Source organism: Salvelinus namaycush, chromosome 8, assembly GCF_016432855.1.
Source record: "Salvelinus namaycush isolate Seneca chromosome 8, SaNama_1.0, whole genome shotgun sequence".
In the NCBI taxonomy this organism is placed as follows: Eukaryota; Metazoa; Chordata; class Actinopteri; order Salmoniformes; family Salmonidae; genus Salvelinus; species Salvelinus namaycush.
The window spans coordinates 38,186,007-38,213,488 of NC_052314.1; the positions used below are offsets into that span (position 1 = coordinate 38,186,007).

General features: G+C 40.8%; 1 protein-coding gene across 1 annotated transcript in view; it reads left to right on the forward strand.

Moving 5' to 3' along the window:
• Positions 1-2,677: 2,677 nt before the first annotated feature.
• The window catches only part of LOC120052657 (tyrosine-protein kinase JAK1-like), a 72,891-nt gene continuing 48,086 nt past the window's right edge, over positions 2,678-27,482 (forward strand). The window contains exons 1-2 of the mRNA XM_038999702.1: positions 2,678-2,892; positions 15,690-15,895. Of these exons, the coding sequence (XP_038855630.1) occupies positions 15,697-15,895 (199 nt within the window). The 5' untranslated portion in view covers positions 2,678-2,892; positions 15,690-15,696. The remainder of the gene's footprint in view (positions 2,893-15,689; positions 15,896-27,482) is intronic.

Consider the following 27,482-nt stretch of genomic DNA (forward strand, 5'->3'; position numbering starts at 1 on the left):
CTCGTATTAAATATCAGCTTTCTCTTCTCTTATAGCCGAGAAAGTAGTGGTTAGTTGATGGTGACCTATGGTTTTTGCTTTTAATTTACTACACTGTAAGGACATTCCATTCCCTTCCCTTGCCTTTCTTTCAGTTTACTGGAGACCCTAAGGATATCTGTGAGTCTGGATGTTCCACATGGAAGCTATAAAATCATTGTTATTCAACACTACAAAGTCTCATAATGAGTAGCCTTCTTAATAAGCACTTGAGTGAAAGACACTTTTGTAACTATGTTACATATGAATTGTACTATCAATCATACTGTATATGTTGTCAAAATAATCGAAATAGATGCTCACATTTTCACATACTTTGTGGCCTACATACCGGCATACAGTATTTTAAAAGTGAGGTTTTAACTAGTAAGTTTGTAATACATATAGGCCGATTACAGATAGATAGATGTGGCACCTTTTATTGTGTCAGTGACTACAACATTCTTGGGAAATATCTGCCTATGATTTCCGGCAAACTAACTCAGTTGTAACACATCAGATATGGGAGACGGGAAGTCCCTCCACTACTGGCAAACGGAACCTCCCCTCCCTGTCCCATCTTAAAGGACCTGGCTCTCTATTTCCTCCCACCTCACTAGGAGGATGGTCAGTTTCAATTTTACAGTAGCCTCCTTTTTGGACTACAAGACGATACTGTAAATAAGAAATGTTGTTGATCATATGTGGAAATATTGACAATCAGAAACATGATCAGATGGGAAAGAGATGGAGGCCCAGAATGACCATTTACATATTACATTTTCAACAGAAAAAGCCTTTTCTCATCTTTTGAACAGATAAAGCTATGGGTCATGAATTAAATATGTAGGTTATTGATTAACATGGTCAGATACAAACAGGATTGTGACTGTGTTTTCCTTACCAAGGACAGTCAATGGATGGAACTTTGACGATATTACCGGAACAGTTAGGAATTGATTTTGTTAACCATTCCATGTGTTGTAAATTAAATATGGAAATGCTTTTAGAGTCAGAGTGTGTTTGCATTGAGGCACCGAGTGCCTGGTAAAGAGGCAAGATACACTATATATAAAAAGTATGTGGACACCACTTCAAATTAGTGCATTTGGCTATTTCAGTCACACCCGTTGCTGACAGGTGTATAAAATCGAGTACACCACCATGCAATCTCCATAGACAAACATTGGCAGTAGAATAGCCATCCTGAAGAGCTCAGAGACTTTCAATGTGGCACCATCATAGGATGCCACCTTTCCAACAAGGCAGTTTGTCAACTTTCTGTCCCGCTAGATGTGCCCCGGTCAACTGTAAGTGCTGTTATTGTGAAGTGGAAACCACTAGGTACAACAATGGCTCAGCTGCGAAGTGGCACATAAGCTTACAGAATGGGACCGCCGAGTGCTGAAGCGTCTGTCCTCGGTTGCATAACTCACTACTACTGAGTTCCAAACTGCCTCTGGAAGCAACGTCAGCACAATCATTTTTCGTTGGGAGCTTCATGAAATGGGTTTCCATGGCAGAGCAGCCGCACACAAGGCTAAGCTCACCATGTGCAATGCCAAGCGTCGGCTGGAGTGGTGTAAAGCTCGCCACCGTTGGACTCTGGAGCAGTGGAAACGCATTCTCTGGAGTGATGAATCACGCTTCACCATCTGGCAGTCCGACAGATGAATCTGTGTTTGGCGGATGCCAGGAGAACTCTACCTGCCCGAATGCATTTTGTGTAGTCTTTTATGACATTTATCATTATTTTCTCAAACCCCTTTGTGTGTATTGTAGCCCTTTCCTGCAGTCAAATCACAAGTGGCCTCATGGGTGAAATGTTTTGAATGTTTTTAATAATTTCCTAATTACCTCCCATAAAATATAAGGAATGGTTCCATCCCCAATGGCAATACTCTTACACACGCACGCACGCACGCACACACACACACGCACACACACACCTCAAATGTATTTACATTCAAAATCCTATTTTCCCTGAAACCTAAACTTTACCTTAACCCCTAACACGAATTCTAACCCTAAAAAGTAAGTAAGTAAGTAGTCTTGCACAAGCCTTGGTTTGTGCGAGCCGGAACAGCTCATAGAGCAGGGGACTATCTCCTGTTTCTGTAGCGTGAGGCAGCTTGATGTACAAGTACACCCACTGGACAGGGCGCTAGTCTATCGCAGGGCCTTACCCCAATCTATCTCCTTAATGCTGAGTGCCAAGCAGAGATGCATCAGGTCCCATTTTTACAGTCTTTTGTATGATTTGGACAGGGATCAAACTCACCACCTTCCAATTTCAGGGCGGACACGCTAACCAGAAAGCCCTAAACCAACCCCTAAATGTATAATAAGCTTTTTCCTCGTGGGGATGTGGGAAATGTCCCCACAAGGGACAGTTTTCTTTGTTTTATTATCCTTGTGGGGATTTTGAGGGATTTCAGGTCCCCATGAGCATAGAATAACAAGACCACACACACACACAGCTGCTGCTGCTACATTACAATGGATGTGAAACCATTCAGTTTATTGTAATGCTGCACCATTCTAGGGTTGACAACATAAAATAGTGTCAGTGGGCTACACAGTATCACTTGACTGAAGGAGCAGTGCACCAATCAGAATGCGTGAAGCTGAGCTTGCAGTCGCCTTATTTTCGGGAAGAGGGACGTTACTTGACAGGAAGGGTTAGAAAGATTATGAATTTGCTCTCGACTAGAAGGGAAAGAAACTCATCGGACAAAACATTTTTCGTTTGGAATATTCACATACCTACGGATTTTGTCAAGATTAAGTCCGACTTTATAGTTTCACAACGGATAATTCTATTCTGGATCTATGAACAAAACGACAGGGAAGTAGACTTGGAAAGCTCGCTAGGTGAGTAACGTTAACATATCAAATATGTGATTATTGATATTGAGTAAAATGCCACATATCCAGGCTAGCTATCCGATATCCTATTAACTTTAGCTAGAATCATTATTATTCCGGGGTCTTAGCTGAAAAACAACGTTACGAAGCGGATACAAGCATCAAATATGGTACAAACAAGTTGATGTGAAAACATCCTAGATGGGGTGCCCATGTCAAATTTAACCAGGAAGCGAGTTATCGCGAAAATCCCAAATGGCTGCCAACACAGCTGGTATTTGACTATAAAAACTGTTATGCAGCAGGTAAAAGCATGAAATTTGGTACAAACATCCCTCAGAAGATATGAAAACATCATAGAATGGGTGCTCATTTCAAAATTAGCCAGAAAGCAGAATTCAAAATGGCTGCCAATGGTAACAACATGATAATCATATTTAAAACAGCTTATAAACATTTCAATAGAAAAAAACCTGAAATCAAGTAATAATACATATTTCAAAAACTAGTGTTGAGGACAAACGTATACAAAGTCCACTAAGGTAGGAATACTCCAGTGCTGTTTTGTGCAATAACTATTATTACTACTAGTATTCCTTAAAGCTGCAATATGTAACTTTTTAGTTGACCTGACCAAATTCACATATACATGTTACTTATAGATCTTTCATTATTTTTGAAAGCAAATCTAAGAAGCAGTAGATCTGTTCTTTGTGTGCTATTTCTATGCTTTCGGTTTTGTACACCAGCTGAAAATACAATATTGTGGTTATGGAAAATATATTCACAGGGGTTTAGATGGTACAATGATTGTTTACACCAGCGTTTCCCAAACTCAGTCCTCGGGACCCCAAGCAGTGCACATTTAGTTTTTTTGCCCTAACACCACACAGCGGATTCAAATGATCAAAGCTTGATGATTAGTTGATTATTTAAATCAGCTGTGTAGTGCTAGGGTAAAAACCAAAATGTGCACCCGTTGGGGTACCGAGTATAGAGTTCTGGAAACCCTGATCTACACTATACTTTCTTGTTTTGTCAAAAACTGAAATTAGGCGAACTATTAGAATTTTTGTAGCTATTTCTGCATAGTGAACCTTTTAAAATTCTGATTAGTGAAGAAAATAAAAGACTTAGGGCTAGGGATGTTAACCGTTAGTCGGTTAGCCACCGGAAAAATAATAATTTGACCGGTCATGCTTATCAGTTTGTAGGTTAATTTGCATAAATTTGTGGAATTAATTTGGTGTCAGAATTTTACAAATCTCGTCAGTCGTGAAACAGGTACTTGGTCGACCGGAATTATTATTTTACAGAAAATAGTAATGTGAAGTGAGTTTATAGAGTTAGTTGAGTTACTTTCTAATGGCTGTCTCTAGTCAGAGTGAGCCTCGAGCAAGCCAGAGGGGAGACTCGTTGCTATGCAACTCAGACACAGTCTGTGTGGAGCAGTGCGAGAGAGAAGAGCAGCACAAACGGTTTCACAGCATTTCTCTCCTGTTCTACTGGTTTTCATATCAACTTTCTTTCGTTGTCCAGAAGCCCAAGGCACAATCCTAGTCATATTAACAACCATCCTAGTTGTTGCAGATCTACGTTTTCCCTCTTTCTAAACTTCTAATTGAGATGTTAATCTGTCATATGAAACGGCTCTTTTAGAACAGGGTTTTCCCACAAATTGCAATTTGGCAAATGTAAAATTAGGAAACTCTCTTTTTGAAGTTTTTAAAATACATTTGAAGCTACTTTTTAAGTAAATACCTGCAGTCAACTTGTGCAATATGTTAGGAGATAAAGAAGATCGCATTCTTGATTTCATTATTAAGCTTACCGGTAGTACCCAGTCACATGGTGTTTGTTTACAAGCACACAACGACCAGAGAGACCAGAGCCTTTTGAGACCGGACCAGTTGTCAACAGTGAAGAGGCGACTCCGGGATGCTGGTCTTCTAGGCAGAGTTCCTCTGTCCAGTGTCCATGTTCTTTTGCCCAACTTAATCTTTTCTTTATTGGCCAGTCTGAAATATAGCTTTTTCTTTGCAACTCTGCCTAGAAGGCCAGCATCCCGGAGTCGCCTCTTCACTGTTGACGTTGAGACTGGTGTTTTGCGGGTGCTATTTAATGAAGCTGCCAGTTGAGGACTTGTGAGGCGTCTTTCTCAAACTAGACACTCTAATGTACTTGTCCTCTTTCTCAGTTGTGCACCGGGGCCTCCCACTCCTTCTATTCTGGTTAGAGACAGTTTGCGCTGTTCTGTGAAGGTACACAGTAGTACACAGCGTTGTACGAGTCTTCAGTTTCTTGGCAATTTCTCGCATGGAATAGCCTTCAATTCTCAGAACAGGAATAGACTGACGAGTTTCAGAAGAAAGTCCATTGTTTCTGGCCATTTTGAGCCTGTAATCGAACCCACAAATGCTAATGCTCCAGATACTCAACTAGTCTAAAGAAGGCCAATTTTATTGCTTCTTTAATCAGTACAACAGTTTTCAGCTGTGCTAACATAATTGCAGAAGGTTTTTCTAATGATCAATTAGCCTTTTTAAAATGATAAACTTGTATTAGCTAACACAACATGCCATTGGAACACAGGAGTGATGGTTGCAGATAATGGGCCTCTGTGCGCCTATGTAGATATTCCATTAAAAATCAGCTGTTTCCAGCTGCAATAGTCATTTACAACATTAATGATGTCTACACTGTATTTCTGATCAATTTGATGTTATTTTAATGGACAAAAAAAGAGCTTTTCTTTCAAAATCAAGGACATTTCTAAGTGACCCCAATCTTTTGAACGGTAGTGTACGTTTAGACAGCAGATGTGTGGATTGATTTGCTTAACTTTTTGGACATTGGGTAAGACACAAGCTTATAGGGCATAGCCTAACTGTCCAGGCATTGTAATGTTATGCAGCTGTTAAAATCAAATAAAATTGTGTTTGTCACATGCTTCGTAAACAACAGATGTAGAGTAATAGTGAAATGCTTACTTAGGGGCCCTTACCAACAATGGAGAGAGAAAAATAATTGAAAAAAAATAGCACGAGGTATAAATACACAATGAGTAACGATAACTTGGCTATATACACAGGGTACCAGTACTGAGTCAGTAAGCAGGGGTACAAGGTTATTCAGGTAGATACAGTTGAAATCGGAAGTTTACATACACCGTAGCAAAATACATTTCACTTCTTATGGCTGCAGCCCGGTGTCGGTACACTTATGACAACAGCCAGCTCAAGTGCAGGGCGCGAAATTCAAAAGATATTTTTTAAAAATATTTAACTTTCACACATTAACAAGTCCAATACAGCATATGAAAGGTACACATCTTGTGAATCCAGCCAACATGTCCGATTTTAAAAATGTTTTACAGCGAAAACAGCACGTATATTTATGTTAGCTCACCACCAAATACAAAAAAGGACAGACATTTTTCACAGCACAGGTAGCATGCACAAAGCCAACCTAACTAACCAAGAACCAACCAAACTAACCAAGAAACAACTTCATCAGATGACAGTCTTATAACATGTTATTCAATAAATCTATGTTTTGTTCGAAAAATGTGCATATTTCAGGTATAAATCATAGTTTACATTGCAGCTACAATCAGAAATTGCACTGAAAGCAGACAGAATAATTACAGACACCAACGCCAAATACCTAAATACTCATCATAAAACATTTCTGAAAAATACATAGTGTACAGCAAATGAAAGACAGGCATCTTGTGATTCCAGACAATATTTCCGATTTATTAAGTGTTTTACAGCGAAAACACAATATAGCGTTATATTAGCTTACCACAATAGCCAAAAACACAAGCCATTTCCCAGCAGTAAAAGTTAGCGATCGTAACAAACCAGTAAAAGATATATAATTTTTGACTAACCTTGATATTCTTCATCAGATGACAGTCCTATAACATCAGGTTATACATACACTTATGTTTTGTTCGAAAATGTGCATATTTAGAGCTGAAATCAGTGGTTATACATTGTGCTAACGTAGCTACTTTTTCCCACAACGTCCGGATTTTTTTCTGATACTTTTTCTGACACACATATTCTGACCAAATAGCTATTCATAAACACAACTAAAAAATACATGTTGTATAGGAAATGATAGATCCACTAGTTCTTAATGCAATCGCCGTGTTAGAATTCTAAAAATAACTTCATTTCGACATACAGCTTCGGTATAGCTAGAGAGTACCCAAAAGCTGGGCGCCAACGACTAGTTCACATGTACGACAGATATATGAAATAGCATCATAAAATGTTTCCTACTTTTGCTGATCTTTCATCAGAATGTTGGACAAGGGGTCCTTTGTCAAGAACAATCGTTGTTTGGATTTAGAACGGCCTCTTTCCCTCTCGATTTAGCAAGCGCACTAGCCAAGTGGCACGAATCTCTCCATGTCAACAAACGGAAGAGAACGGAACACGGCAAAACTCCCGAAAAAATTTCAATAATCTGATTAAACTATATTGAAAAAACATACTTTACGATGATATGGTCACATGTATCAAATAAAATCAAAGCCGGAGATATTAGTCGTCCGTAACGACAGCTTATCAGAAGGCAAATCCAGGTCCCATGACGCGCTCTCCAGAAAACAGGAAACTGGTGACACGTCATAGAAAGAGCAATTATACGAGCCCAGATCAAGTTACACAGTTCATTTCTTCTCTCACTCCTTGTCGACATCTAGTGGAAGACGTATGAAGTGCATCTAAACGAATAAATCTCAAGGACTTTAATAGGCAGCCCCTAGAAGAGTGCATCGATTTCAGATTTTCCACTTCCTGTCAGGAAGTTTGCTGCAAAAGGAGTTCTGTTTTACTCACAGATATAATTCAAATGGTTTTAGAAACTAGAGAGTGTTTTCTATCCAATAGTAATAATAATATGCATATTGTACGAGCAAGAATTGAGTACGAGGCCGTTTGAAATGGGCACCTTTTATCCGGCTACTCAATACTGCCCCTGCAGCCCAAACAGGTTAAACTCAATTTTTCACAATTCCTGACATTTAATCCGAGTAAAAATACCGTCTTTGGTCAGATAGGATCACCACTTTATTTTAAAAATGTGAAATGTCAGAATAATAGTAGAGAGAATGATTTATTTAAGCTTTTATTTATTTCGTCACATTCCCAGTGGGTCAGAAGTTTACATACACTCAATTAGTATTTGGTAGCATTGCCTTTAAATTGTTTAACTTGGGTCAAACGTTTCAGGTAGCCTTCCACAAGCTTCCCACAATACGTTGGGTGAATTTTGGCCCATTCCTCCTGACCGAGCTGGTGTAACTGAGTCAGTTTTGTAGGCCTCCTTGCTCTCACACGCTTTTTCAGTTCTGCCCACAAATGTTCTATAGGATTGAGGTCAGGGCTTTGTGATGGCCACTCCAATACCTTGCCTTTGTTGTCATTAAGCCATTTTGCCAAAACTTTGGAAGTATGCTTGGGTTTATTGTCCATTTGGAAACCCATTTGCGACCAAGCTTTAACTTCCTGAAGATGTTGCTTCAATATATCGACTTCATTTTCTCATGATGCCATCTATTTTGTGAAGTGCACCAGTCCCTCCTGCAGCAAAGCACCCCCACAACATGATGCTTCCACCCCCGTGCTCCACTGTTGGGATGGTGTTCTTCAGCTTGCAAGCCTCCCCCTTTTTCCTCCAAACATAACGATTGTCATTATGGCCAAACAGTTATATTTTTGTTTCATCAGACCAGAGGACATTTCTCCAAAAAGTACGATCTTTGTCCCCATGTGCAGTTGCAAACCGTACTCTGGCTTTCTTATGGTGGTTTTGGAGCAGTGGCTTCTTCCTTGCCGAGCGGCCTTTCCGGTTATGTCGATATAGGTCTCGTTTTACTGTGGGTATAAATACTTTTGTACCTGTTTCCTCCAGCATCTTCACAAGGTCCTTTGCTGTTGTTCTGGGATTGATTTGCACTTTTCGCACCAAAGTACGTTCATCTCTAGGAGACAGAACGCGTCTCCTTCCTGAGAGGTATGATGGCTGCGTGGTCCCATGGTGTTTATACTTGCGTACTATTGTTTGTACAGATGAACGTGGTACCTTCAGGCGTTTAGAAATTGTTCCCAAGGATGAACCAGACTTGTGGAGGTCTACAATTTTTTTGCTTAGGTCTTGACTGATTTATGTATGTAAACTTCCGACTTCAACTGTATGTACATATACTGTGCCTTCAGAAAGTATTCATTCTTACAGCATTTTCTTCCCCATGTACACAGAATACCCCATAATACCCCGGTCGGAAACAGTGGTCTTTGACACATCCAGTAAGAACTTTGTATTTCCCGGGTGGCGCAGTGGTCTAGGGCACTGCATCGCAGTGCTAGCTGCGCCACCAGAGTCTCTGGGTTCGCGCCCAGGCTGGGCTGGGTTCGCGCCCAGGCTCTGTCGCAGCCGGCCGCAACCGGGAGGTCCGTGGGGCGACGCACAATTGGCATAGCGTCGTCCGGGTTAGGGAGGGTTTGGCCGGTAGGGATATCCTTGTCTCAGTATGTAAAATGTATGCACACTACTGTAAGTCGCTCTGGATAAGAGCGTCTGCTAAATGACTAAAATGTAAAATGTAAAATGATAATGACGAAGTCAAAACATGTTTTTAGAAATGTTTGCATTTTTATTGACTTTGAAATAAAGATATCTAATTTACTTAAGTATTCACACCCCTGAGTCAATACTTTGGAAGACCACCTTTGGGGTCGATTACAGCTTTGACTCATCATGGGTATGTCTGTATAAGCTTTGCACATCTGGAACTGGGGATTTTCTCCCAGTCTTCCTTGCAGATTTTCTCATGCTCTGTTAAGGTAGTTGGAGCGGCGGTGACCAGCAATCTTCAAGTCTTTCCATAGATTTTCAATGGGATTCAAGTGTGGGTCACTCAAGGACTTTCACATTCTTGTTCTGAATAATACCAGCGTTGGTTTGGCTGTATGATTTGGGTCATTGTCCTGTTGGAACGTAAATCTTTGCCCCCAGTCTTAGGTTATTTGCATTCTGAAGCAGGTTCTCATCAAGGATTTGCCTGTATTTGCCTCCATTCATTGGTCCCTGCTGCTGAAAAGCATCCCCACAGCATGATGCTGCTACCACTATGCTTCACGGTAGGGATGGTGTTAGACAGGTCATGACGTGTCATTCTCCAGACATAGCACTTTGCAGTCAGGCCAAAGTTCAGTTTATGTGTCATCAGACCACAATCTTTTGCCTTATGCGCTGTCTTTCACATGCCTTTTTTGCAAACTTCAGGTGTGCTGCCATGTGCCTTTTTCTCAGGAGTGGCTTCCATTTGGTCACTCTCCCATAAAGCCCAGATTGGTGAAGTGCTGTAGAGACTGTTGTCCTTCTGGTAGGTTCTCCCATTTCAGCCAATGAACTCTATAGTTCTGTCAGAGTGGTCATTGGGAAAGGGAGATTCAACTGAAATGTGTCTTTCACATTTAACCCAACCCCTCTGAATCAGAGCGGTGCGTGGGGCTGCCTTAATGGAACATCCACGTCTTCGGCAGTGGGTTCACTGCCTTGCTCAGGGGCAGAACAACAGATTTTTACCTTGTCAGCTCGAGGATTCGATCCAGCAACCTTTCAGTTACTGGCCCAACGCTCTAATCACTAGGCTACCAGCCGCCCCATTGAGTTCTTGGTCACCTCTCGGACCAAGGTCCTTCTTGCCCGGTTGCTCAATTTGGTCGGACTGCCAGCTCTAAGCTCTTGGAAACGTTCAACACTCTAGAAATTGTTTTATACCCTTCCCCAGATACAGTACATGCCTCATCACAATTATATCTTGGAGATCTTTGGACAGTTCCTTGGACTTCATGGTATAGTTTCTGCTCTGAAATGCACTGTCAACTGTGGGACCTTATATACACAGATTCTTTCTAAATCATGTCCAAATAATTTAATTAGCCACAGGTGGACTCCAATCAAGGATGATCAAAGAAAAGTGGATGCACCTGAGCTCCATCTGGAGTGTCATAACAATGGGGTTTGAATACTTATGTAAATAAGATATTTCTGTATTTTACCTGCAATAAATTTGCAAACATTTCTAAGAACATGTTTTCACTTTGTCATTACGGGGTATTGTGTGTAGATGGGGGAGATTTTTTTTTTCAGTCTGTAACACAGCAAATTGTGGAATAAGTTGAGGGGTATGAATACTTTATGAAGACACTACGTACTGTCACTGTGGGGATGACGTCGTAGTTGCGCTTGACTTTTTCCACATTTTGTTGTGTTGTAGCCTGAGATTTTGTCACTGGCCAACGCACAATACCCGAATAATGTCAAAGTGGAATTGTGTTTTTAGAAATGTTTACAAAATAATTAAACATTAAAAGCTGAAATGTCTTGATTCAAAATGTATTCAACCCCTTAGTTATGGCAAGCCTAAATAAGTTCAGGAGTAAAGCTCTGCTTATCAAGTCACATAATAAATTGCATGGACTCGCTCTGTGTACAATAAGTGTTTAACATGATTTTTTATTGACTACGTCATCTTTGTACCCTACACATACAATTACATACACATACAGTCAAGCAGTGAATTTCAAACACAGATTCAACTACAACTATCAGGGAGGTTTTCCAATGCCTTGCAAAGAAGGACACCTGGCCTCCTGAATGGCTCAGCGGTCTAAGGCACTGCATCGCAGTGCTAGAGGCGTCACTACAGATCCGGGTTAGCTGCCGGGCTGTGTCGCAGCCGGCCGCAACCAGGAGACACATGAGGCGGCGCACAATTAGTCCGGATTAGGGGAGGGTTTGGCCGGCTGGGATGTCCTTGTCCCATCGCGTTCTAGCAACTCCTTGTGGCGGCCAGGCGCATGGACGCTGACTTCGGTTTTCAGCTGTACGATGTTTCCTCCAACACATTGGTGTGGCTGGCTTCAGGGTTAAGTGGGCAGTGTCAAGAAGCAGTACGGCTTGGCAGGGTTGTGTTTTGGAGGACGCATAGCTCACGACTTTCACCTCTCCCGAGTCCTTATGGGAGTTGCAGCGATGGGACAAGACTGTAACTACCAATTGGGGAGAAAAAGGGGTAAAAAATGTTTTTCAAATAAAGAGGGACACCTATTGGTAGATGAGTAAATAAAACAAGCACACATTGAATATCCCTTTGATAATGGCAAAGTTATTTATTACAATTTGGATGGTGTGTCAATCCACCAAGTCACTACAAAGATACAGGTGTCCTTCCTAACTTAGTTGCCAGAGAAGAAGGAAACTTCTCAGGGATTTCAACATGAGGCCAATGGTGACTTTAAAACAGTTACAGAGTTTAATGGCTGTGATAGGAGAAAATTGAGGATAGATCAACAACTTGTAGTTAATCCATAATACTAACCTAAATAACAGGGTGAAAAGTAAGCCTGTACAGAATAAAAATATTCAATAACATGCATCCTGTTTGCAAAAAGGTACTAAAATAAAACTGCAAAGAAATTAACTTTATGTCCTGAATACAAAGCATTATGTTATGGGCAAATCCAACACAACACACTGAGTACCACTCTTCATATTTTCAAGCATGGAGGGGGCTGCATCCTGTTATGGGTATGCTTGTCATCAAGGGAGTCCCCCATATTTTTTTAAATAAAGCTAAGCACAGGCAAAATCCTAGAGGAAAACCTGGTTCAGTCTGCTTTCCAAGAGACACCGGGAGAGAAATGCACCTTTCAGCAGTACAATAATCTGAAACACGAGGCCAAATATACACTGGAGTTGCTTACCAAGACGACATTGAATTTTCCTGACTATGTTACAGTTTTTACATAAATTGGCTTGAAAATCTATGGCAAGACTTGAGAATGGCTGTCAAGCAATGATCAACAACCAACTTGACAAAGCTTGAAGAATTTGAAAAAGAATCATGTGCAAATATTGTACAATCCAACTGTGCTAAGCTCTAAGAGACTAACCAGAAAGACTCACAGCTGTAATCACTGCCAAACGTGATTCTAACATGTATTGACTCAGGGGTGTGAATTCTTAAGGAAATGAAATATTTCTGTATTTAATTTTCAATAAATGTTTCATCCATTTTGAATACAGGCTGTAACACAACAAAATGTGGAATAAGTCTAGGGGTATGAATACTTTCTGAAGACACTGTACATATGGTCAGTGTGGGGACGACGTCGTCAATGCACTTAATGAAGCCGGTGTTACTACTTTTGTAAAATCTTTGCATTGTTGGGAAAGGGCTCATAAGTAAGCATTTCACAGTAAAGTCTACACCTGTTGTATTCAGCACATAACACGTATTTTTATTTGATGTGGTAAACTCCTCAATGTTATCGGGTGAATCCCGGAACATATTCCAGTCTGTGCTAGCGAAACAGTTCGGTAGCTTAGCACCCGCTTCATTTGTCCACTTCCGTCAAAGATTTTTATAACTAAACCAAGATAGACCACAGCCAGTCGTTTCCAATGTGAACAAATTAGCTATAGTGGGCAGAACAATCAAGGAGGAGGGAAGAGACCAGCACGAGCTAGCGAGATCCTATTTGCCCGGTCGAACCCTGCATTTGCATATGTCCATAGGGAACGCCTACTCTGTGAAATGCGAGTGTGTAATAGCTACATTTTTAAAACAATGGCAAAGGGTAAAGTCCACAAAACTTAATGCACTCTGTTCGATTCTTGTTTGGGGAACCGAAAACTGTATTGAGATCAAATGTTTCATCCATGAGAAAATGTGCAGTTTCGGACAAAATCCATTTCCCTACAGCCACTGGGCTTCCTCTCACTACCATATTGGGTAGTGAGTGGCATCCGCTTGGCGTTTCTTCACATTTGGCGTTTCTTCACATCACATCATATGAAATATCAGTCTCAATGTTCTAGCTGTGCTTTCGTATTGAGCTGGTACATCCTGTTTTTGCTTGTAAGCAGAAATCAGAAGGATAGAGTTAAGGCCAGATTTGCCAAATGGAGTGTGAGCCTTGTATGTGTGGAGTAAAGTGATCTAGAATTTTGTTGCCTCTAGTTGCACAGATGACGTGCTTGTAAAGAATGAAGTAAAACGGATTTCAGTTTCCCTGCATTAAAATCACCGGCCACGAAAAAACGTCCACTCCAGACTGATCCCTGTGAAGAGCAAATTCAGCAACTCTTGGAAGGCAGTGGAAGTTGATCAAATGCTTCTTTATTGATGCTCTCCCAAGAGTTGCTGAATTTCCTCTTCACTTCAGTTTGCTCCTCCATTCATGCACCTTGGTTGGAGAGTGAGGTAGCAGGGCTGGGATCTGCCAGGGAACTCATCATACCATATTATCACGATACTTAGGTGCCAATACGATATGTTTTGCAATTTTCACAATTCTATATGTATTGCGATTCGATATTGCAATTTGATCTTTCAAACATATTGCTTACTATGTCTGCTGCAGAGAGACGAGGGAAAAAAGTGCTGAAAACAACATGTTGGCTCACTATTGATTGTGTTACAATGTTTGAGTCACTCAGATAGCATAAGAACACGACATAAGCCATGGCAAATATTCTCTCAGCCTCATGGCAAGATGTGCAGAATTGCAGGAAAGTAGCTTTAAAACAGCAAACTGTTGTCTCGTGGCCAAAGAGGAGGGCCTCTAAAAGCTTTGGCGCCGTTGGCCACGACTGCTAAATTTGCCACCGCTGCTGAAAAAAATCCTAGGGAAAACGCTGTCATATGACTCATCCAAAATGTCATCATGTGTTGAAGGATAGTACAGTAATAGATTGTAGCCTAGCCTACCTCTGAGGTGTCTTTTTTATGCCAGTGTAACATACATTAGTTCAGTTGTAGCTGATGCAGAATGTCGGCCTAGGTCTACATTGTTTGGATGTGAAGGATGACCTCATGACAACCATTTGAAGGCTACATGCCTTTAAAATACAGTACAAAATGTGGACTATAAAATACAGAATGTGTATTGGCTAACGTAGCATTTGGCGTTACCACTTTGCCCAGCAACTATTGTGCCGTCTTCAGCCACCCTTGATGAACTGCAGGCATCGGTTCATCACAGCGATCCATCTTTTCCGCTGCTGCTGCGCTGTTAACCGTTTCTCATTACTGTAGACTAATGAATACACTGTGTGTGTGGAGCGGGGTTCTCACAGGCTGATAAGACTTCAGCAGGACCTGAGGACACTTTGGCCCTGACAGTGTGCGTGTGTGATTCATGTAGGCCTACGTGTGTGTGATCCTGCTGATCCCAGCAGCAGTCAGTAGATCAGAGCTCTGTCGCCATTGGCGATAGGCTGATTAGGGGTGTTATGAAACAAACTGTCCTAGCCACTGGGGATGCCACCTGCGCCGCTGTAGAGGAAGGGGAAACGCTGCTGGGAGAACTACTGGGATGATCTGCATGCAGAGGAAGAACTGCCTCACCTCCCTCCAGAGTAGTGTTTGCTTTTGTGAGATCATCTCAGTAGGTGTGTGTGTGTGTGTGTGTGTGTGTGTGTGTGTGTGTGTGTGTGTGTGTGTGTGTGTGTGTGTGTGTGTGTGTGTGTGTGTGTGTGTGTGTGTGTGTGTGTGTGTGTGTGTGTGTGTGTCGTGAATTACATTGCCTGAGTAGGTGTGTGTTGTGGGTAGCCAATGTTAGACCGTGAGTCATCAGGGTATGCTGGACTCCGTACCACTGCTACAGTGAGCTCACCTCTGGATCAATACATTGCCCACCACCGACACACATACACACTCCCTCTGTTTTGCCTTTGATGTATTGACCTCTCCATCCCTCTGCCTCTACCTTCAGAGTCTGGATGCCAAGTCCGGGTGTGATGGAGCTGGGTAGGCAACTGTGTGGGAAGATGAGGAGGTCGAGGAGAGCCGAGGGCCCCGTCACTGTGCCCATGAGGGGTCTGGAAATCCATTTTTACCTGCCAGATACTCCGCAGCTGGGATTCCTCAAAGACAGCTTCACCGCTGAGGAAATGTGTGTCAAGGCCGCCAAAATATGCTGTGAGTACTGTCTCACCTCCTGCCAAGTGTGTGTGTGTGTGTGTTTGAGCGTGTGTGTGTGTATTGTATGGCATGACTGCAAGTGTGTGTTGCATGCCTAACTGTGTCCATCCCTGTATGTGTAGGTGTGTGTTAGAGGTCAACCGATTTATGATTTTTCAATGCCGATACCGATTTATTGGAGGACCAAAAAAAGCCGATACCGATTAATCGGCCGTTTTTTAAAATATATTAATTAATTTATTTGTAATAATGACAATTACAACAATACTGAATGAACACTTTTATTTTAACTTAATATAATACATCAATCAAATCAATTTAGCCTCAAATAAATAATGAAACATGTTCAATTTGGTTTAAATAATGCAAAAACAAAGTGTTGGAGAAGAAAGTAAAAGTGCAATATGTGCCATGTAAAAAAGCTAACGTTTAAGTTCCTTGCTCAGAACATGAGAACATATGAAAGCTGATGGTTCCTTTTAACATGAGTCTTCAATATTCCCAGGTAAGAAGTTTTAGGTTGTAGTTATTATAGGAATTATAGGACTATTTCTCTCTACACTATTTGTATTTCATATACCTTTGACTATTGGATGTTCTTATAGGCACTTTAGTATTGCCAGTGTAACAGTACAGCTTCCGTCCCTCTCCTCGCCCCTGCCTGGGCTCGAACCAGGAACACATCGACAACAGCCACCCTCGAAGCATCATTACCCATTGCTCCACAAAAGCCGCGGCCCTTGCAGAGCAAGGGGAACAACTACTCCAAGTCTCAGAGCGAGTGACGTCACCTATTGAAACGCTATTAGCGCGCACCCTGCTAACTAGCTAGCCATTTCACATCGGTTACACCAGCCTAATCTCGGGAGTTGATAGGCTTGACGTCATAAACAGCTCAATGCTTGAAGCATTGCGAAGAGCTGCTAGCAAAACGCACGAAAGTGCTGTCTGAATGAATGCGTACGAGCCTGCTGGTGCCTACCATCGCTCAGTCAGACTGCTCTATCAAATATCAAATCATAGACTTAATTATAACATAATAACACACAGAAATACGAGCCTTTGGTCATTAATATGGTCGAATCCGGAAACTATCATTTCGAAAACAAAACGTTTATTCTTTCAGTGAAATACGGAACCGTTCCGAATTTTATCTAACGGGTGGCATCCATAAGTCTAAATATTCCTGATACATTGCACAACCTTCAATGTTATGTCATAATTACGTAAAATTCTGGCAAATTAGTTTGCAACGAGCCAGGCGGCCCAAACTGTTGCATATACCCTGACTCTGCGTGCAATGAACGCAAGAGAAGTGACACAATTTCACCTGGTTAATATTGCCTGCTAACCTGGATTTCTTTTAGCTAAATATGCAGGTTTAAAAATATATACTTCTCTGTATTGATTTTAAGAAAGGTATTGATGTTTATGGTTAGGTACAGTCGTGCAACGATTGTGCTTTTTTCGCAAATGCGCTTTTGTTAAATCATCCCCCGTTTGGCGAAGATGGCTGTCTTTGTTCACACAGTTCGCAACGAGCCAGGCGGCCCAAACTGATGCATATACCCTGACTCTGTTGCAAGAGAAGTGACACAATTTCCCTAGTTAAAATAAATTCATGTTAGCAGGCAATATTAACTAAATATGCAGGTTTAGAAATATATACACAAATATATTGTGTATTGATTTTAAGACAAGCATTGATGTTTATGGTTAGGTACACATTGGAGCAACGACAGTCCTTTTTCACGAATGCGCACCGCATCGATTATATGCAACGCAGGACACGCTAGATAAACTAGTAATATCATCAACCATGTGTAGTTAACTAGTGATTATGATTGATTGATTGATTGATTGTTTTTCATAAGATAGGTTTAATGCTAGCTAGCAACTTACCTTGGCTTCTTACTGCATTCGCGTAACAAGCAGGCTCCTTGTGGAGTGCAATGTAATGCAGGTGGGTAGAGCGTTGGACTAGTTAACCGTAAGGTTGCAAGATTGAATCCCCGAGCTGACAAGGTAAAAATCTGTCTTTCTGCCCCTGAACAAGGCAGTTAACCCACCGTTCCTAGGCCGTCATTGAAAATAAGAATGTGTTCTTAACTTCTTACGGATATGACAACAGCCAGTGAAAGTGCAGGGCGCCAAATTCAAAACAACAGAAATCCCATAATTAAAATTCCTAAAACATACAAGTATTTCACACCATTTTAAAGATACACTTCTTGTTAATCCCACCCCAGTGTCCGATTTCAAATAGGCTTTGCAGCGAAAGCACCACAAACGATTATGTTAGGTCAGAGCCAAGTCACAGAAAAACACAGCCATTTTTCCAGCCAAAGAGAGGAGTCACAAAAATCAGAAATAGAGATAGAATTAACTTCTCTGCGCTACGGATCCCTTTTACGGGATCACTTTCCTTAACCACCGCTAGAATTGCAGGGCGCCAAATGCAAAAATATTACAAAAAATATTTATAATCATGCAATCACCAGTGAAATATACCAAAACACAGCTTAGCTTGTTGTTAATCCACCTATCGTGTCAGATTTTGAAAATATATTTTACAGCGAAAGAAATCCAAGCTTTTGTGAGTGTAGCTTTCAATGCTACAACAGCTAGCCTTATATTAGCTTGGTTAGCTTGGTCACGAAAGTCAGAAAAGCAATAAAATGAATCGCTTACCTTTGATAATCTTCGGATGTTTCCACTCACGAGACTCCCAGTTACACAACAAATGTTCTTTTTGTTCGATAAATATTACTTTTATCACAAAAAAACGCCATTTGGGTTGCGCATTATGTTGAGAACCAAAGCCGTGTTCCGTTCGACAAATTCCAAAAAGTATCCGTAATGGTCGTAGAACCATGTCAAATGTTTTTTATAATCAATCCTCAGGTTGTTTTTAACAAACATAATCGATAATATTACAATCGGACCATAACCTATTCATTCAGAGACGAAAGGAAAATGGGGAGCCCCTCTCTCGCGCGCAGGAAACATTCAGAGGACACCTGACTACTTATGAAACATCTCGCTCATATTTCAAAATAAAAGCCTGAAACTATGTCTAAAGCCTGGTCACAGCCCGAGGAAGCCATTGGAAAAGGAATCTGGTTGATACCCCTTTAAATGGAAGAAAGACGGTCAAGGAAACACTTAAAAAAAAATAAAAAATTATATCACTTCCGGGTTATATTTTCTCATGTTTTCGTCTGCAGAATACGTTTTGTTATACTCACAGACAATATTTTGACAGTTTTGGAAACATGCATATTCTACGATCTGGGCCAGAGAAAATGTCCGTTTACCTTGGGAACGTTTAAAAAATATATATAATTCTGACCCCTAGCGCCAAGAGGTTAATCACAAACCTATGGAAATCTTCATCAGATGACACTCATAGGACTTCGTGTTACACAATACATGTATGTTTTGTTCGGGAAAGTTCATATTTATATCCAAAAATCTCAGTTTACAATGGCGCGTTATTTTCAGTAGTTCCAAAACATCCGGTGATTTTGCAGAGAGTCACATCAATTTACAGAAATACTCATAATAAACATTGCTAAAAGATACAACTGTTATGCATGGAATTTTAGATCCACTTCTCCTTAATGCAACCGCTGTGTCAGATTTCAAAAAAACTTTACGGAAAAAGCACACCATGCAATAATCTGAGTACGGCGCTCAGAGCCCAAACAAGCCAAAAAGATATCCGCCATATTGTGCAGTCAACAGAAGTCAGAAATAACATTATAAATATTCACTTACTTTTGATCTTCATCAGAATGCACTCCCAGGAATCCCAGTTCCACAATAAATGTTTGTTTTGTTCGATAATGTCCATTATTTATGTCCAAATAGCTCCTTTTGTTAGCGCGTTTGGTAAACAAATCCAAACTCACGAAGCGCGTTTACTAGGAGCAGACGAAAAGTCTAAAAGTTCCGTTACAGTCCGTAGAAACATGTCAAACGAAGTATAGAATAAATCTTTTGGATGTTTTTAACATAAATCTTCAATAATGTTCCAACCGGAGAATTCCTTTGTCTTCAGAAATGCAATGGAACTCAAGCTAACTCTCACATGAACGCGCATGGTCAGCTCGTGGCACTCTGGGAGAGACCTTACTCCATCCCCTCTCACTCGGCCCCCTTCACTGTAGAAGCATCAGACAAGGTTCTAAAGACTGTTGAAGCCTTAGGAAGTGCAACATGACCCATATCCCACTGTATCTTCAATAGGGAATGAGTTGAAAAACGACCAACCTCAGATTTCCCACTTCCTGGTTGGGTTTTTTCTCAGGTTTTTGCCTGCCATATGGGTTCTGTTACACTCACAGACATCATTCAAACAGTTTTAGAAACTTCAGAGTGTTTTCTATCCAAATATACTAATAATATGCATATATTAGCAACTGGTACTGAGTAACAGGCAGTTTACTCTGGGCACCTCTGGGCACCTTATTCATCCAAGCTACTCAATACTGCCCTCAGCCATAATACGTTTTAACTGACTTGCCTAGTTAAATAAAGGTGTAAAAAAATATATTATTATATATATTTTTTAAATCTGCCAAATCGGTGTCCAAAAATACCGATTTCCGATTGTTATGAATACTTTAAATCGGCCCTAATTAATCGGCCATTCCGACTTCGACCTCTATAGTGTGTGCCTGCAGGCACCCGTGTGTGAGTGTTTGCATGCCAGGGCATTAAATAGGGTGTATTTGTACGATTGGATTTGCGGGAAGTTTTCAGGAACATTCAGAAGTTATGTATCTTAAATATGGTCATTTACAACTAATCGGGGATAAATGTGGTGACCTATCCTGATGGAGCCTGTCTGCCAACCGAGAGGTCCACTGTTGCCACTGGTAATAGACCGTCACATGAGTTTAGTCTAAGCTAGACCAGAAGGAGAAATAGTAAGTAACTAAGCAAGAAATGGATTTGTAATAGATGTTTCATTTCATTGTGTGTACTGCTCATTTACATCATACAGTAGGGCCTGGCCTATACAACATGGCATTTGAAAATGTTACATAGATGTATGTATTACTTGTGAAGCTTTGTTTTATTGCCTACGTGTGTTTTGTCAGTGGATGTTCTTTCTCTCAATGCTTAAGATGTACTGTGTGTATATATAAGGACCCTCCTAGTGGCGCAGCGATCTAAGGCAGTGCATCTCAGCGCATTAGGCGTCACTGCAGTCCCTGGTTCAAATCCAGGCTGCATCACATCTGGCCATGATTGGGAGTCCTGTAAGGGCGGCGCACAATTTGGCCCAGCGTCGTCTGGGTTTGGCCGGGGTAGGCTGTCATTGTAAATAAGAATTTGTTCTTAACTGACTTGCGTAGAAATAAGATCAACGCTAAATCCTAAAAGGATTCCTTGTCATTTCACTAAGCCATGACACCCACCGTCTCAGATGATTCAGAAATTGTTTCTGTAGTTAGAAACAGATAAGATTAATGCAAGCGACTTCAACGGCTAATTTCTATGAACGGGGAAAAAATCATCACAAGATTCACAGGGAAAATACATGACATAGGATGACAATTTGATTTTATTGAATTCCTCATGTCTTACTCATTTAGAATTATGGTCTAAATTGGATGTTAGGTACTATATAGGGTTGGGCTATGTCAACCCTTGTCCTATCGTGATTATGTACCCATAAAAGATTGTGATATAGGATGCTATCACCCCTATTGGCCACTCCGCCAATATATATATATATTTTTTTACTCTGGAAAAAAACTGCAGTTTGGCTATAGCGCAAAATCTAATTTAACTGGACAAATCATGACGAAAGATAATGTTGTTGAAGGCCTGGGTAGAAGCTAAGTACAGCTAAGCGTAGCTTTCATAGTCTATCGAATGGAGAAAGAAGGGAATATAGGCTACGTTTTTTTAAACCGCTAAATACAAAATAGTTACTGCTTTGGTGGAATTCTCCGCTCTCTGGCCTACATTCCTCTCTTGTTTTATGTAGGCTATATAACATATTTATTGAAATTGGCTATAGCAAATAGGACTAGGCTATAACTCGGAATGCCACTTGTTTGTCACCCTGCTGCTGCCCTGCTTTTGTACAGCGTGGCGCTAGTAAAAAAAAAGGCTAAACCATCATCTGTCACATCACGATGCTGTCACCATCAACGATGGCTGTCAATCATCGTCGATACACGATGCTATCGCAATATCGCCCACCCTAGTGCTATATTTATTAAAAATTAGGCTGTATGAATCCTATAAATGACAATGACCGATTTGGGTGCAATCAATTAGCTTAAATTATCAGAGATCAAATTATATTTAAACAAAATAATGTTTCAGGAATGCTTATTTAATTTGTTTGTATTACAGAAATGATTTCATGATTTTGTGTGGTAATCCTCTTTTTTGGGGGGGTGGGTGGAACGACCCTCTACTGATGCCAAGTGGCTTTGTTTTAACCATATTAACAGGCTATTACAGTAACTGAGTTTATGCTTCTCCGCTGACTTCCACATGTACGCTACCTGATTTGATGACAAACATGACATAATACTTACAGTAAATACTGTATACTCCTCCCATGCCAGATAGCAGGCACACAATACAGACAAACCCGATGTAGCCTAGCTACTCGGCTATCCCACAATGAGAAACAACACTGACATCCAGCACCTGTTTTCTTACAGCTCTAAAAATGCTGGTTTGTAGTCTCCATCTTTGACAGACAAATTATAGGCCTGTATTTATACCTTTTGTTCTGATACTGGCTCTAAAACTCCACAACATCTGTCAGTGTGATCGGTGATAGAAAGGGAGAGTAGAAGAGAGGGTAAGAGAAGTGTGGGTTCATCCGCCCGGCTGTTCCTTTCAGCCACACACTGACTCCAATACAAGATGGTGGCTGGTTAGGGTTGGTTCAGGGCGGGACGAGTTCTGGAATTTCGTCCTTGTGTGAAGCCAACACTTTTCTTCCCAGTACTGCAGAGCGAGCAGAGAAAGGAAGCCTACACAGACAACATACAGACAACAACAAGACTCAGGAGGAGTTCAACTCCACAGCTACCATAGTCTTTATATGCAAATACTCACCATTTATAGGCTAAACAAAAAAAGCAGCTGCCAACACAAATGTATGATCTGTTTATAGTCCAATCCAAAGTAGTCTGTGTCTGTGCAAGACCTTTCTGTCTTGTGTGGTAGGTAGTTTGACGCACATTATGTCCCTCGCATCAAAACAAAAGAGCCCAGGAAAGAGGAAGTGTCATAGCCCCATACTTTTCCTGTCTCTCATGATGTTCCTTTTATAGTTCAAAACAAACAAAGGCTCGTCTGTAAAGGCTACAATAGTGACCTATTGGTCAGGGATCATCTACTAGATTTAGCCATGGGCCAATTTATTTTACTTGAATGGATGGTCAGGGGGCCAGAACATTATAATAAATAATTTTCAGAGTGCAAATGTACCGCAAGAACCCCAAACAGATATCATATTTGACTAAAACATAATAATTTCAAACCTTGCTTATATTTGTATACGATCATGTCTATCTCTCTGTTGTACAACGGGTGGGTCTAATCCTGAATGCTGATTAGTTAAAACTGCATTCCAGTTACCACTGGCTAATTCTGTGATGTTAAAATGCCTATTTACTCTGTTCCATCTGACTGTGCAATCCACTGTTTCATCAGCCCAGCCAAGCAATTTATATACTTGATCTCCACTATAAAAAGCATCTAGACATTCTCACATTTCTTTTAGACTAACATTTCGTTTTCAACAGCAGAGATTTGTATAAACCTTGCTGTCTGTCTCTCCGACATTTACAACAATGTTTCAATATTCAAATTCGATCTTCAGTTGTCCCGTAGTATTGAACGTGCCTGTACAAGACAGACAGGCAGGCAGCGTTTCTCAGCCAGTTGAAATCGTGAATTAACTGGCATAATTTTATGGATATATACAGTTGAAGTCGGAAGTTTACATACACTTTAGCCAAATACATTTAAACTCAGTTTTTCACAATTCCTGACATTTAATCCTAGTAAAAATTCACTGTCTTAGGTCAGGTAGGATCACCACTTCATTTTAAGAATGTGAAATGTCAGAATAATAGTAGAGAGAATGATTTATTTCAGCTTTTATTTCGTTCATCACATTCCCAGTGGGTCAGAAGTTTACATACACTCAATTAGAATTTGGTAGCATTGCCTTTAAATTGTTTAACTTGGGTCAAACGTTTCGGGTAGCCTTCCACAAGCTTCCCACAATACGTTGGGTGAATTTTGGCCCATACCTCCTGACAGGGCTGGTATAATTGAGTCAGGTTTGTAGGCCTCCTTGCTCGCACACACTTTTTAAGTTCTGCCCACAAATTGTCTATGGGATTGAGGTCAGGGCTTTGTGATGGCCACTCCAATACCTTGACTTTGTTGTCCTTAAGCCATTTTGCCACAACTTTGGAAGTATGCTTGGGGTCATTGTTCATTTGGAAGACCCATTTGCGACCAAGCTTTAACTTCCTGACTGATGTCTTGAGATGTTGCTTCAATATATCCACATCATTTCCTCCCCCATGATACCATCTATTTTGTGAAGTGCACCAGTCCCTCCTGCAGCAAGGCACCCCCACAACATGATGCTGCCAACCCCGTGCTTCACGGTTGGGACAGTGTTCTTCGGCTTGCAAGCATCCCCCTTTTTCCTCCAAACATAACGATGGTCATTATGGCCAAACAGTTCTATTTTTGTTTCATCAGACCAGAGGACATTTTTCCAAAAAGTACAATATTTGTCCTCATGTGCAGTTGCAAACCGTATTCTGGTTTTTCTATGGCGGTTTTGGAGCAGTGGCTTCTTCCTTGCTGAGCGGCCTTTCAGGTTATGTCAATATAGGACTCGTTTTACTGTGGATATAGATACATTTGTACCTGTTTCCTCCAGCATCTTCACAAGGTCCTTGCTGTTGTTCTGGGATTGATTTGCACTTTTCACACCAAAGTACGTTAATCACTAGGAGACAGAACGCGTTTCCTTCCTTAGCAGTATGATGGCTGCTTGGTCCCATGGTGTTTATACTTACGTATTATTGTTTGTACAGATGAATGTGGTACTTTCATCGGTTTGGAAATTGCTCCCAAGGATGAACCAGACTTGTGGAGGTCTTCAATTTCTTTCTGAGGTCTTGGCTGATTTCTTTTGATTTTCCCATCATGTCAAGCGAAGAAGCACTGAGTTTGAAGGTAGGTCTTGAAATACATCCACAGGTACACCTCCAATTGACTCAAATGATGTCAATTAGCCTATCAGAAGCATCTGAAGCCATGACATAATTTTCTGGAATTTTCCAAGCTGTTTAAAGGTACAGTCAACTTAGTGTATGTAAACTTCTGACCCACTGGAATTGTGATACAGTGAATTAAAAGTGAAATAATCTATGTAAACAATTGTTGGAATAATTACTTGTGTCATGCACTAAGTAGATGTCCTAACCGACTTGCCAAAACTATAGTTTGTTAACAAGAAATTTGTAGTTGAAAAACGAGTTTTAATGACTCCAATCTAAGTGTATGTAAACTTCCGACTTCAACTGTGCAAAGAAATGTAAATTGAAAAAAGGTCAAACGAAAAGAAGTGCAGCTAGTTTGCAGTCTTTCCAGCTTCAGTTTGAAGTGACTGTGTTAACTGTGTTGTTGGCTAGCTGCTCTGAACAACAGTGTCCTGATGAGTGAGCACATGTTCTATGCCAAGTGAAATCGCGCCTCATTAGCAAATTTGTATCGACGTGTCTAAATAAATGATACTAGAAAACAGTTTGAACAAATGTAGCTACTTTGCTGTTATTCTGGCGTTTTGACGTGACTGTAAGTTAGCCGTAGTTGGCTAGCTATCAAGCAAGGGATAAGAATGTTGCTAGCCATTATGGCAATGGAACATTTAGAACGAACGACTGGGTCGCGTCCTTAGATACGGAACAAAAAGACTAAACGACTGTGTCGGGCCTCTGGCAACCGAACCGATAGAACGAACGACCAGCCGGCTTAGGTAGCAACCCTAGATTTGTGTCTGGACTACTATGAAATAGTATGAATAAATTCATCAAAATAACCTTTTTTAATGAAAATATCATTATTTGAATATGTTGGTAACCCGTTGTATAAAAGTGATAATGCCCTCAAAGCCGGTGTTGAGGATATATTGGCTCTGTTTGCCAGCCCTCAACTTCGTCTCGGGCCTAACAACACCCGTGCCAATATATCCTCAAAACAATGCCTTCTCGGGCATTATCACTTAATTATGCGTGGGAAAACTTTGGAACAGATTTCCCTAATTAAAATCCCTTCGAGCTGATTTGCTGGTGTTTTTAACTGTCTTTTATGAATAACAATTAGTAAAAAATGTGGGCCACAGGCCGTCAGTTGGGAAACCCTACTATAGGTTGTACATTAGTTCCTACTGTATTGTTATAGGCATATTACTACTATCACTTTATTACATAGCCTAGTTTACACTTTCCATTTAATGACAGTCTATATAGTAGTGGTTCCCAACCGGTGTGCCTGGAGGAACTCTCAGCTGTGCTGTGAAACTTGTACACTCACTTAGAAGCGTGACATGTGGAATGCACATGGAATTTGGACTTGGAAGCACTAGTACCGGTCAGTCAATACATTAAATGGCACATGGCTACATCTGTATCGTTGTTTCAAGTCCAGTGAGCTAAGCCTGTTGTTTTATCATTTGAGGGGCACCCATCACGAGCATTTCTATCATTTGATTTTATCTGTGAAAACCATTAGCACAGGCAAATATGATTAGGCTTAGCCAGAGTTATTTATTTATTAATATATGGCTCTGGGCTAAGCTATACCACAGCTTCTGCCATAAAAACAAACGGAGCATGGCTTTGTGTCTAAGGTTGCACCTTTTATAATGCAGAAAACCAGTCGTCTGTAAACGAAACTTTTAAAAACTAAAGACCTATTTTACCGGAGAAACATTTTCTTCTTTCTGGCGCAGATTCGCCCGGACGCTCTTAAAGGGGTACACACAAATTAACCATTGTCAGTAAAGAACTATCAACACTATGAAAATATTTCAAATAAACCCTTTTAAATCTATAAAAAACTTTGTCACAAAAAATGTATGGTTTGTAAATGAAATCAATACATTTTAGGTGTGCCACAGAATTGTATATCCCATCAAGGTGTGACAGGGTTCAAAAAAGATTTGGAACCAATGATCTAGAGACTCCACAGTAGACTCATGACAATCGTGCTTAGTGCAATATTTAATCTTAATCACCATCCACATCGTCGGGGCAACAGTGGAGAGGGTTGAGAGCTTCCTCGGTGTCCGCATCATTGAGGACTTAACATGGTCCTCTCACACCAGCACAGTCGTGAAGAAGGCACGGCAGCGCCTCTTCTTCCTCAGGAAGCCGAAACGATTTGGTATGGCCCCTCAGATCCTCAGGAACTTTTACAGATGCTCCATCGAGAGCATCCTGATTGGTTTAATCACTGTCTGATATGGCAACTGCACCGCCCTCAACCGGATGGCCCCACAGAGGGTGGT